The 14,436-nt window shown below is 42.8% G+C and overlaps 1 protein-coding gene across 1 annotated transcript; it reads right to left on the bottom strand.

Moving 5' to 3' along the window:
- Positions 1 to 5,023: 5,023 nt before the first annotated feature.
- Positions 5,024 to 7,101, bottom strand: LOC127339761 (uncharacterized). The gene is made up of 2 exons (XM_051365575.1): positions 6,745 to 7,101; positions 5,024 to 5,050 (listed from the first exon to the last, which is right to left on the bottom strand). Exons 1-2 carry the CDS (start codon positions 7,099 to 7,101, stop codon positions 5,024 to 5,026), a joined length of 384 nt encoding a protein of 127 aa, XP_051221535.1.
- Positions 7,102 to 14,436: the final 7,335 nt, after the last annotated feature.

Raw genomic sequence — 14,436 nt, forward strand, 5'->3', positions numbered from 1 at the left:
CATAAAATGACATCCTATATATGTATCTTATTCTCCGGACCATTCCGGAACTCCTCGTGATGTCCGGGATCTCATCCGGGACTCCAAACAAATATTCGAACTCCATTCCATATTCAAGTTCTACCATTTCAACATCCAACTTTAAGTGTGTCACCCTACGGTTCGTGAACTATGCGGACATGGCCGAGTACTCACTCCGACCAATAACCAATAGCGGGATCTGGAGATCCATAATGGCTCCCACATATTCAACGATGACTTTAGTGATCGAATGAACCATTCACATACGATACCAATTCCCTTTGTCACGCGATATTTTACTTGTCCGAGGTTTGATCTTCGGTATCACTCTATACCTTGTTCAACTTCGTCTCCTGACAAGTACTCTTTACTCGTACCGTGGTATGTGGTCTCTTATGAACTTATTCATATGCTTGCAAGACATTAGACGACATTCCACCGAGAGGGCCCAGAGTATATCTATCCGTCATCGGGATGGACAAATCCCACTGTTGATCCATATGCCTCAACTCATACTTTCCGGATACTTAATCCCACCTTTATAACCACCCATTTACGCAGTGGCATTTGGTGTAATCAAAGTACCTTTCCGGTATAAGTGATTTACATGATCTCATGGTCATAAGGACTAGGTAACTATGTATCGAAAGCTTATAGCAAATAACTTAATGACGAGATCTTATGCTACGCTTAATTGGGTGTGTCCATTACATCATTCATATAATGATATAACCTTGTTATTAATAACATTCAATGTTCATGATTATGAAACTAATCATCCATTAATCAACAAGCTAGTTTAGAGGCATACTAGGGACTCTTTGTTTGTCTACATATCACACATGTACTAATGTTTCGGTTAATACAATTATAGCATGACATATAAACATTTATCATAAACATAGAGATATAAATAATAACCACTTTATTATTGCCTCTAGGGCATATCTCCTTCACCACAAGTATAGGGGATCGCAACAGTCTTCGAGGGAAGTAAAACCCAATTTATTGATTCGACACAAGGGGTGCCAAAGAATATTTGTAAGCCTTAACAGCGGAGTTGTCAATTCAGCTGCACCTGGAAACAGACTTGCTCGCAATAGTTTATCAGCAACAATAATTTTATAGCAGTAGCAGTAGTGAAATATAAGCAGCAGTGTAATAAAGACAGCAGTAGTGATTATAGTAAACAGCAGGATTAAAATACTGTAGGCATAGGGATGGATGAACGGCGCTGCATGGATAAGATAACTCATGTAATAATCAAGACTAGGCATTTGTAGATAATAATAAAACAATATCCAAGTACTAAATAACCATAGGCATGTGTTCCGTATATAGTCGTACGTGCTCGCAATGAGAAACTTGCACAACATCTTTTGTCCTACCAGCCGGTGGCAGCCGGGCCTCTAGGGAAACTACTGGTAATTAAGGTACTCCTTTTAATAGAGTACCGGAGCAAAGCATTAACACTCCGTGAACACATGTGATCCTCATATCACAGCCTTCCCCTCCGGTTGTCCCAATTTCTGTCACTTTGGGGCCTCGGGTTCCGGACAGCAATATGTGTATACAACTTGCAGGTAAGATCATAAAACAATGAATATCATCATGAATCAATAACATGTTCAGATCTGAAATCATGGCACTCGGGCCCTAGTGACAAGCATTAAGCATAACAAGTTGCAACAATATCATAAAAGTACAAACAACGGATACTAGGCACCATGCCCTAACAATCTTATGGCTATTACATGAACAATCTCATCCAATCCCTACCATCCACTTCAGCCTACAGCGGGGGAATTACTCACACATGGAGGGGGGAAGCATGGATGATTGATGGAGAGGCGTCAGTGGCGATGATATCCTCCAATTCCCCGTCCCGGCAGGGTGCGGAGTTTCTGATCCCAAGATTGGGTTCTGCGACGGCGGCGGAGTTCTGGATGTCTTCTGGAAAATTGGTCGAACCCCCGTGCGTTTTTAGGTCAAGGGCTTTAAGTAGTCCAGAGGGGAGCGTCGGGGGCTGGCCGAGGCGGCGCCACCATAGGGAGGCACGGCCCAGGGGCCCACCGCGCCGCCATGTGGTGTGCGCACCTCGTGGCCCCCCTCCGTCTCGTCTTCTGGCTCCGTAAGTCTTCTGTGAAAATAGGCCCATTGCAATTATTTCTGGGGATTTTCCTGAAAGTTGATTTTCTGCACAAAAATAAGACACCAGGGCGATTCTGCTGAAAACAACGTTAATCCATGTTAGTTGTATCCAAAATACACAAATTAGAGACAAAATAATAAAAAAAGTGTTCGGGAAAGTAGATACGTTTTGGACGTATCAACTCCCCCAAGCTTAGCTTATTGCTTGTCCTCAAGCAATTTAGTTAACAACTGAGTGCGATAAAAGAACTTTCACGAACACATTTGCTCATATGATGTAAATATTCTCATTATATGGACAAGTACTTGGGCAATTTATGATAAGATAAATGCAAATAAAGTCATCTAATAGTTATGTCAATCATGAAAAAGATACCAACAAATTAATAATAAGCATCATGAAACATGTCTATTAGCAGGATTGCAATGCTCATAAAAAGATATGATAAAGTGGTATCTCGCTTGCCTGTATTTGTACAGCAAAACATAAATGCCCAGGCACCTCTAAATTTTATGGAAAGACTAGAAGTAAAGATTATCAAAGATAAAAGCATCAAAGTTGTACCACAGTTAACCATATTCTGGGACAAACATATTACACTAAGAATGACAATTATGCTCTCAAGAAGGTGCTCAAAGAAAGGATGGTGACTCAACATAAAAGTAAAAGATTGACCCTTCGTAGAGGGAAGCAGGGATTAACATGTGCTAGAGCTTTTCATTTTTAAAACAAAAGTAAAGTTGTTTTGAGAGGTGTTTGTTGTTGTCAACGAATGGTAGTGAGCACTCTAACTACCTCGTCAACCAGACTTTCAAGAGCAGCTCCCATGAAGGATGTTATCTCTACCAGCAAGGTAAATCATCCCTCTTCTCTTTTATTTACACATGTACTTTAGTTTCATTATGGAGGGCACTCCTCCCAACCTTTGCTTACACAAGCCATGGCTAACCGAATCCTCGGGTGCCTTCCAACATTCACATACAATGGAGGAGTGTCTATTTGCAAATTAAGTTGCTTACTGATAAATCAGGGCAAAACATGTGAAGAGAATTATCGATGAAAGTTAATTAATTGGGGCTGGGCACCCCGTTGCCAGCTCTTTTTGCAAAATTATTGGATACGCGGATGTGCCACTAGTCCATTGGTGAAAGTCTGTCAGGAGTAAATGACAAGGTTGAAAGGTAAAACACCACATACTTCCTCATGAGCTATAAAACATTGACACAAATTGAGAAGTACTTTGAAGGTTTTAAAGGTAGCACATGAAAATTTACTTGGAATGGTTTGAAATGCCATGCATAGGTATTAATGGTGGACACTTTGGAATAACTTGGTTTTCAGGGATTTGGAAGCACGAGCAGCATTCCCGCTCAGTACAAGTGAAGGCTAGCAATAGACTGGGAAGCGACAATCAAGAGAGCAATAACTGTCATAATCATGCTTGCGACAAAATAAAATTAACGGAGGCATAAAAGTGATATGAGAACTCTGAAGCGAAGTAAATCATCGAGGCTTAATTGACTTTTGTTTTTCAGTCATATGCATGCGTGAGCATGTGCCAAGTCAATTCAAATGAATTATTCAGAGGAGGATACCACAATGTCATACCTATCTATGAATAAAACAATGCAAGCAAATATTTATGACATGCTACTCATTATTAATAAATTGGAGCTAGACATGAGAGATCATGAACTACTAGAATTTCATTAAATGACATATACCTCACATGAACCAACTAAACATGCTCACATGAATGAGTATATGTACAAAAGTGAAAACAAATAGAGTTCATACCAGCCTTTCACCACAGTCGAGTTGTCGTAGATCGTCATTATTGCCTTTCACTTGTGTGGCTTGAATAATATGAAATGAAAACCAAGCTCCAACCACTGGAGACCGCTGAACTCCATAATAAACTTTACAAAACCGAAGAAGAACAACAAATATTTTTGGTGTTTTCGAATTGGAAACAAGAACGAAAGTAAAATATTTTTGGATTTTCTTATAGCAAACCAACAATAGTAAATAAACTAAAATAGGAACAAGAAACCAAATAAACAAATGATAAAGAGAAAGAACAGAAATATTTTTGGTCTTTTTGTGTTTTAGAAAAGAAACAAAGCAAAAACAAGAGAATGAAAACTAAAAGAGTCACACAAACACAAGGTGGCAGAAATCCGTCAAACTTGACAGTAGTACAGTAATCATTTTTTTTTGAAAATCTTCTGATGTTCAACTCGAAAAGTGCTCAACTAATTAAAGTTAGATGATAACCTGGGGAACATGTAAAAAAATTGGCTGCTCAAAATAACGTTCTGTCTATTTTTAGGAATTTTTTTAGTATCAGTCCAGAATCTGTTTTTTTAGACAGCACTTCCCCAAATATCATCTTCCTCATATTAGAGGCAACTATCGGCACACAAATGAAATAAAAAGTTAAAATTTAAGGTTACTACAGTAGTAACAACCTTCAAAAACTAAAATAAGAGCCTACTGAAATAAAAATAACCGAAAGAGAAACAACCAAAAGAAGCGAAACAAGTATATACAAATGACCGGCAATTGTAATATGCAATGAGTGAGTGATGCCGGCATACCTCCCCCCAAGCTTAGGCTTTTGTCCTAAGTGGAGATCAACCCCAGCGAGGGTCAGGGTTCCACGCCGATGGATCATACATGGCGTGGTCATAATAAGATCCCTGTGCAGAAGAAAAGGATGAAGGCTCCACATGCCCAAAATGCTGATGTGAAGAACTTGCTGCGTCGGATGACAAGTCGAGGGGTTCCTCGGCCTCCTCCATGCCGTCCCCTGCATGATGGCCGCTCCTCTCTATGTATGCATCAAGTTCATCTTCTGTGGCTGACCAATTTTCCCTGGAATCAAGGTTAAACAAAGCAGGTGCAGGCAATCCAACTAGCCTTTCAGATTTAGTTACTCTCCACTTTTTCTTGAAAAATGTTATCTCATAGGACAGTTTATTCAAATTAGACCAATTAGAAACAAAGTCATATTTTATCATGGAAACAATATCAAGTTTCTCTATAGAGAGCTGAACATCAAGAGAGTGAGGTTCTACACCATGCATAGCTAGCAAACGAGAGGCAATGAGACCTCCACAAATTCCTCCTTTAGCACGGTTAGTAGCAAGCCTATAAGCTATCAAAGCACCCAAATTATAAGTTCTATCAAGTTGCAATGCAGCAGCTAAGAAAACCAAGTCATGGATGGATAACTTATTTGCATTCTTTCTAGCAAGAACGCGCTTGGTGATAAAGTAAGCAAAATAGCGAATAGATGGGAGTTGAATACTATGAATTTTACCACTCTCATCTGAGAAGCTTCTCCCTTGACAGATCATCTCGTATAGATTCAAGAGTTATCGTGGCAGCCCCCTAATCTTCTCACATGATCCCCATTGTGACACTTCAATAGCTACACAAAAATCATCAAAGGGCAAGTTGATAGTTTTATTGTAGATTTTTTATTGAACCATGGGGTTAGGTTAGGACCAATGGAATAAAAAATCCTGCACCACTGACATGGTTAGTTTTGCATATTGGTAAGGTTCACCAACAACAAAATCTTCTAACCCTGCATTAGAAATTAGATTTTGAACATCCTAAAAAATTCTTGCACTCTTCATGAAATCGGTGCATGGGTAGTAGGAGGGGTATACCCCCTGTTCACGGTGGACTCTCATAACTTCACGCACCTCCAATTCATGTTGGTTGAGTTGGTGTCTATTCCACTCCATTTTCTGAAATTTTTCAACAATCATTATAAAAGATGATTTTGAGACATATAAATGAGGGAAACTACTATAGGAACTTAATAGGGTACTAAGCATGCATCAAAACTAATTTTTACAACTTAGAACAAGCATGCAAACTCACTTAACATGTCACCTACATCAGCAAAATACTCAAGATATACTCAACCAAACAAAATTCTATTTGGATAATTGGAGGAGTCACATACCGGAGAGCAAATGTGCCAAATTTCATATGGAAATCTGGGCTGAGCAAGGAGATCGAGAAATCCTGAGCTCTCGGCCGAAAACGCGAGTGAGAAAAAACTGGTACGAGTTTTTTCGGAGAGAGAGTGGAATGAATGGAAGGGATGACGGAGTGGGGCCAGGAGGGGCCCTCCCCACAGGGTGGCGCGCCCCCCATGCTGGCCGCGCCGGCACATGGGGTGCAGCCCTGGGGTGCCCCACTGGTCAGCCCAAATGAAGCCCGGTGACCGGGTGTATACGTGAGCACGCGCTCACTGACTGCCACGTATCCAACGGACGTTTGTTGCCCGTGAGATGAAAATTTCTCACATGTGAGCTGTATCAGACGTTGAAGTACTAGATTATTTTGGCGTATGCAATGATGATTCTGTGACACCACCATAAGCTACCCATTGGATGATGTGTAGTAACAATAGGCAGAGTAATTTTTTTTAATCTGTCCCATCCCAACCCCATCGCTAATCTCTCCCATCTCCATGGTATCCGTCCACATAATATTCGTTCCCCAGCGTGAGTATGGAGACGAGGCAGGCGGGCTGGTCGAGGGGGCACGCCACCCTTGACGGCGACGGCGTAGTAGAGGTCGAGCGCGGGGAGCGTCTCGACCAGCCGGTTCCGGCCCTCGCCGCACGCCGCGCAGCCAGCGGCCGCGGGCGGCTCGACCCCGAAGCCCAGATCGAGGCAGCCGCGCAGCTTGTCGAGGTCGTCGTCGGTGACGTTCTGCGCGCGGGTGAATGAGGACGACGAGGGCGCCCGGCACATCAGGCCGCGGCGGCGCCGCTCCCAGGCCTCGTCCCGCTCGATGTCGGGCGACCACGAGTTCTGCTTCTGCAGGCCCATCAGCCCCGCCGCGCCCCTCATCTTCCCGCCGCCCAACAGGTGGTGGTGGCGCTGCAAGCCCTTCTCCATGGCGCTGCCGGCGGCCTCCTCCCTGCGACGCGGCGAAGGGGTTGGGACTGGTTGGGTGAGAGAGGGGGCAGAGGCGGCCCAATTTGAGTCAACGAGCGTTGAGCGCCTCCAAACCCTTTCCCGTTGCGCCGACGGCCGCCCCGTTCCCCCAACTTCGCATCCTCGCCCAGCCCGTGTCGGCAGCCGCACACCGTTCGACTCGATTTTGCGATTCCCCAACCTTCTGCTTGGCTGCTTGCGTCTTTGCCCAGCTCATGGAGGAGTGGAGGACGGAGACCTGGGTCTGGGAGGTGGAACGGCTCCAGCTCGGCAGCTCCTGCTAGCGACGGCGACTGCGCGCATCTCAGGCAGCACATGCCCGCATTTGGAGGCCGCCGAGGCGACCTGAGGGAGACTGGTTCGTGTCGTGCATGAGCGGTGGGATTAGAGGGACGTCCAGATTAGAGAGCCAAAGCAACTATGCAAGTAAAAAAACAAGGCTAGCGTTACCGTATTAAGTGAGCAAATGCAAGTAAAAAAAGTACCCGGTCGTGTCATGCATGAGCACTCTCGTTCGTCAGGAGCACATGTAAGACAAAATCAGGTTGAAAAAAAGAGGCTTCACGCCGTTTGCCCCGTTTGTGAGGTTAGCATCTCAAAGCGAATCCAACGGTAATGGATGCGTGCTCACGTATACACGAGGTTACCAAATCCACTCTCCTGGTCAGCCTCAGGCACTCTCAGGTTGCAAATTTAAAAATAGGACCAGTGGTATAATTTTTGTAAATTTTTGAAATCTTCGAAAAATGCACATTTCTGGGTGTTAAAATAACTATTATAGGGCAGAAAAAGATTTTCAAACTTCTAAACAACTAAAGCATCTTGGAAAACAAGTAGTACTACAGAAAGTAAAACAAGTGTAGAGAAGGAAAGAAACGTTGTTTATCTCTTCCATGCATTTAAAATGTACTTGTTAACAGGGTTGATCAAGTCTTGCCACCAAATAAATTTTACACGACATAAGAAGAAATAAACCTCAAATCAATCATGTTACCTTATATTGTATTGATATGGATCCAATCATAATATTTTGATATCCTTGTTTAGGCTCATATATAGGACAATCAATAATTCCCACTTTGATAGTTCTCAAATTAGAAATTATATTAACTCCATATACTTTATCAATCCTCTTGGGAAAATAAACAGTATGCTCCTTGTCATCAACATTGAAAGTAACTTTTCCTTTATTGCAATCAATAATAGCCCCTGCAGTGTTAAAAAAAGTTATTCCAAGAATAATAGACATATTATCATCTTCAGGCATTTCCAACACAACAAAATCAGTTAATATTAAGCAATTATTAGCAACTTGAACAGGAACATCCTCACATATACCAACAGGAACAACAGTAGATTTATCAGCCATTTGCAAAGATATATCAGTTGGTATCAACTTATCTAAATAAAGTCTCTTGTAAAGAGAAAAAGGCATAACACTAACTCCTGCTCCTAAATCAGATAGAGCAGTTCTAACATAATTATTCTTGATGGAACAAGGGATAGTCGGTATACCTGGGTCTCCCAGCTTCTTTGGAACCTTGCCATTGAAAGAGTAATTAGCAAGCATAGTGGAAATCTCCTCATTAGGAATTTTCCTTTTGTTAGAGACAATATCTTTCATATACTTTGAATAAGGAGGCAATTTAATAGCATCAGTCAAAGGGATTTGCAGGAACAAAGGTTTCATCCAATCACAAAATTTATTATAGTGTTCTTCCTCCTTTGATTTTAGTTTCTTAACAGGAAAAGGCATTTGCTTTTCAACCCAAGGTTCTCTTTCATTACCATGTTTCTTAGCAATAAAATCTTCTTTAGTGTACTTTTTATTTTTAGCATGCTTTTCAGGTTCATCTTCAACCTCTTCTTTATCAGAAACATCATTCTTATCATTATCTTTATCATGTTCATTACCACTTTCAGTTTCAGCATCAGAAATAGAAATACTATTAGGATCATTAACAGGCTCAGAGGATTCTACAACAGTTTTATGTTTCTTCTTCTTTTTCTTAGAAGGAGCGCTAGTTTCTTTAGTTCGTTGAGAATCTTGTTCAACTCTTTTGGGATGCCCCTCAGGATATAAAGGATCCTGAGTAGAAACACCGCCTCTAGTTGTTACTTCATAAGCATGTTTTTCTTTAGAAGTATTTCTTAACAAGTCATTTTGCACTTTAGTGAGTTGATCAATTTGAGTTTGAACCATATGAAAATGTTTAGCAAGCATCTTAACATCATTGGAGGTTCTCTCCACAATATCATGCAATTTACTAATAGCTTGAGAATTTTCCATTAAATGATTCTCTACTCTCATATTAAAGTTATCTTGCTTAACAACATAATTATCAAATTCATCTAAACATTGATCAGGAGGTTTTGAGTAAGGAATGTCTTCTTTATCAAAGCGTTGAAGAGAATGTACCTCAATCGCGGATGAAGGGGGAGTTATCTTACATAAATCTTCTATGGGGGGTAAATTCTTCACATCTTCAGATTTAATACCTTTCTCTTTAAGAGATTTCTTGGCTTCCCTCATATCTTCATCATTTAATTCAATCGTACCCCTCTTCTTCAATATTGGTGTTGGGGTTGGTTCAGGTGTAGTCCAATCATCATGATTTTGGCTTATTCTAGCCATTAATTCTTCAGCTTCGCCTGGAGTTCTTTTCCTGAAAACACAACCAGCACAACTATCCAGGTATGCCCTAGACTCAATGGTTAGTCCACTGTAAAATATATCAAGTAAGTTATGCTTTTCCAAATCATGTCCAGGCCGAGCTCTAAGAAGAGAGCAAAACCTTGCCCAAGCTTCAGGCAATTTCTCTCCATCTTCCTGGTCAAAACTATAAATTTTCTGCAAAGCAATATGTTGAGCACTAGCAGGAAAATACTTCCGAAAGAAAACATCAAGCAAACCATTTGGACTATCAATAGAATCAGGAGGCAAACTATTATACCAAGTTTTAGCATCATTCTTTAATGAGAAAGGAAAAATTTTAGCAACAAAATAAGTACGCTTCTTGGTATCATCAGAAAACAAGCTACTCAAAGTAGAAAGCTCAATCATGTGCTCTACAGCACTTTCTTTTTCAGTACCACAAAAAGGTGTTTTCTCAACAATAGATATATGAGATAAATCAAGAGAAAAATCATAATCCTTATCCTTAATTTTTATAGAAGATGTGGCAAATTTAGGATCAGGAAACAGTTTATATCTAACAGCACGTTGTGCAAGAAGCTTTTTAATATTACTTGCACCAGTAGTAGCATTACATTTATCAATAAAATCATCATCAAGTTCCACATAATCTTCATCAAGATCATCACTAGAGTGTTCAACAGACTCAGGTGAATTAACAGTGTACAAGATTTTCATTAGGAATTTCAGTATTTTCAATTTGTCTAGACCTAGCAATTGTAGCATCTAGAAAAGGACCTAATGAACCATTATCATCAAGCACAATAGAAGCATCATTAAAATTATAAGAGGAATTTTCAGATTCAGCAGAAGTACCAGCATGTGAAGCTTGTGGTGGTGAAACAAGTTGACTTATCACAGATGGTGAATGAAGAGCAGCAGAGGTACTCAGATTTGTACCTTTTCTTGTAGTGGATGGTAATATGGCGACTTTAGCATCGCGAGGTTTACCCATGATGGAGGATTTGTAGCGAACAATATCAATTCAGGTGAACTTGCAAATAAAGCTACGCTCCCTAGCAACGGCGCCAGAAAATAGTCTTGATGACCCACAAGTATAGGGGATCGCAACAGTCTTCGAGGGAAGTAAAACCCAATTTATTGATTCGACACAAGGGGAGCCAAAGAATATTTGTAAGCCTTAACAGCGGAGTTGTCAATTCAGCTGCACCTGGAAACAGACTTGCTCGCAATAGTTTATCAAGAGCAACAGTTTTATAGCAAAGATGATGAGTGAAATATAAGCAGCAGTGTAATAAAGACAGCAGTAGTGATTATAGTAAACAGCAGGATTAAAATACTGTAGGCATAGGGATGGATGAACGGGCGCTGCATGGACAAGATAACTCATGTAATAATCAAGACTAGGCATTTGCAGATAATAATAAAAAAGTATCCAAGTACTAAATAACCATAGGCATGTGTTCCGTATATAGTCGTACGTGCTCGCAATGAGAAACTTGCACAACATCTTTTGTCCTACCAGCCGGTGGCAGCCGGGCCTCTAGGGAAACTATTGGTAATTAAGGTACTCCTTTTAATAGAGTACCGGAGCAAAGCATTAACACTCCGTGAACAATATCACAGCCTTCCCCTCCGATTGTCCCAATTTCTGTCACTTTGGGGCCTCGGGTTCCAGACGGCAATATGTGTATACAACTTGCAGGTAAGATCATAAAACAATGAATATCATCATGAATCAATAACATGTTCAGATCTGAAATCATGGCACTCGGGCCCTAGTGACAAGCATTAAGCATAACAAGTTGCAACAATATCATAAAAGTACCAACAACGGATACTAGGCACCATGCCCTAACAATCTTATGGCTATTACATGAACAATCTCATCCAATCCCTACCATCCCCTTCAGCCTACAGCGGGGGAATTACTCACACATGGATGGGGGAAGCATGGATGATTGATGGAGAGGCGTCGGTGGCGATGATGGCGATGATCTCCTCCAATTCCCCGTCCCGGCAGGGTGCCAGAACGGAGTTTCTGATCCCGAGATTGGGTTCTGCGACGGCGGCGGAGTTCTGGATGTCTTCTGGAAAATTGGTCGAACCCCCGTGCGTTTTTAGGTCAAGGGCTTTAAGTAGTCCAGAGGGGAGCGTCGGGGGCTGGCCGAGGCGGCGCCACCATAGGGCGGCGCGGCCTAGCCCACTGCGCCGCCATGTGGTGTGCGCACCTCGTGGCCCCCTCCGTCTCGTCTTCTGGCTCCGTAAGTCTTCTGTGAAAATAGGCCCGTTGCAATTATTTCCGGGGATTTTTCTGCAAGTTGATTTTCTGCACAAAAATAAGACACCAGGGCAATTCTGCTGAAAACATCGTTAATCCGTGTTACTTGTATCCAAAATACACAAATTAGAGGCAAAACAATAGCAAAAGTGTTCGGGAAAGTAGATACGTTTTGGACGTATCAGGGCAAGCTCATGTCCTCGGGAGGACGGCTTATTCTCTCCAACTCATGCATGTCTAGCCTCCCCACAGTTGCAATGGGACTGTTCCTCCTGCAGGATGGTATTGATGCTAAGTTTGACTCTCACAGAGCTAGATTCTATTGGGAGGGCGCGGGGCCAAAAAGGAAATATCATATGGTCAATTGGCCAGCGGTGTGCAGACCGAAGGAATGTGGTGGTCTGGGGATCGTCAATTTCAAGAAAATGATCATAGCCCTCATGCTTAAGTGGGTGTGGAAATTGTACCAACAAGAGAACCCCCTTTGGGAACAGATTGTGCGAGCCAAATACTCGTCCGCGGATAACCTCTTCTCACGCTCGGGGCGTCGGGGCTCCCAGTTATGGAAGAGTATCCACAAAATCAAACACTTCTTCAAGCTTGGGGCGAAGCATGTGATCAATGATGGGAACCGCACGCTGTTCTGGCTTGACAGATGGTGCGACGACCAACCACTCAAGGATCGTTTTCCTCAGCTTTTCAACGTCCGCCTGTCTCAATTGTGCTCGGTGGCGCAAGTGTGTGAGGGGACTATTCAGCTAAGGTTCAGAAGAGCGCTAGATCATGCATGCATGGCAGATTGGAAACACTTGAGTGGCATTATTCAGTCAACTTCCCTTTCTCCGGGGCTGGGCAAGATTGTGTGGAGCTTGGACCAATCTGGTGTATTCTCAGTCAAATAAATGTACGCCAAGCTCTCGCAAGGGGAGTTGATTGCCCACTTCAAGGATCTGTGGGCGGCGCGGGTGCCTCTCAAGATTAAGATTTTCTCCTGGCAAATGGCTCTAGATCGCTTCCCTTCCAGCTTAAACGTGGCGGCCAAATGGGGTCCGGGCAGTGGTCGATGTGCCCTGTGTAATGTGGAAGAGGTTGCGGCTCATATTTTCTTTGTTTGTTCGCTGGCTAGATTTGCGTGGAGCGTGCTACAGAAACTGTTAGGGTGCAGTTGGTGTCCAGCAAACTTCGCTTAATTCTTTGTGATCTTGTCTAGTTTCTCGGGTAGATTTAGACGGATGCTCTGGCTGTTTTTTCCTGCCCAATCTTGGGCCTTATGAGGGATAAAAGTCACCCCGCTGATGTGATCTTCAAAACTATGCTCTTTTTGCAGTTGTGGAGCCCTCTATCAAGACCTCTAAACCGCGGGTGGATATTGGAATGGCGCACGAACTCAAGCTTCTTCACGCCGCAAGCCGGGCGCCTGATGACTGAAGATTGGCTCAAGACCTCCTGCCCGGTTCAGCTTCGGCTTTTTTTTGCGCTCACTTTCGGCTTGTTATCGGGGAGGCCGACCCCTGTTTCGCTCTTTGGCTAAGCTTTATGCCGCAACATGTTTGTACTCGTTGTCGTTGAACCTGAGGGCTTTATTAATTTAAAGTCCGGCAGCTCATGCCTTTTATCTACAAAAAGAATACGATTTTCCATTGTGAAGCATAATAGAAAGAGCAATAAAAAACATCTAGGTGCAAAGAAAGAAAGGCGCCGCCTAGTTCTCGAGTCAAAGAAAGAACTAGGGGTTTTAGGAACAGGAGCAAAACAACCAATAAAGAAGTTCCCGAACTGAACATCTTGAAAAAAATGATGGTAACGTAGGCTCCCTCGGGCCGCCCCCTCGAGGCGACTGATATGTCTCAAATGTATCTATAATTTCTTATGTTCCGTGCTACTTTTATGATGATACTCACATGTTTTATACACACTTTATGTCATTATTATGCATTTTCCGGAACTAACCTATTAACAAGATGCCGAAGAGCCAGTTGCTGTTTTCTGCTGTTTTTGGTTCCAGGAAGGCTGTTCGGGCAATATTCTCGGAATTCGACGAAACAAAGGCCCAATATCTTATTTTCCCTGGAAGGTTCCAGAACACCGAAGGAGAGTCGGAGGCGGGCAGCAGGGGGCCCACACCATATGGCGGCGCGGGTGGCCCCCTGGCCGCGCCAGCATATGGGGAGGGGGCCTCGTGGCCCTTCCGACTCCGCCTCTTCGCCTATATAAGCCCTCGTGACCTAAAAACTCGACACCAATTGACGAAACTCCAGAAAGACTCCAGGGACGCCGCCGCCATCGCGAAACTCCAATTCGGGGGACAAAAGTCTCTGTTCCGGCACCGTGCCGGGACGGGGAATTGCCCCCGGAAGCC

Source organism: Lolium perenne, chromosome 3, assembly GCF_019359855.2.
Source record: "Lolium perenne isolate Kyuss_39 chromosome 3, Kyuss_2.0, whole genome shotgun sequence".
Taxonomy (NCBI): Eukaryota; Viridiplantae; Streptophyta; class Magnoliopsida; order Poales; family Poaceae; genus Lolium; species Lolium perenne.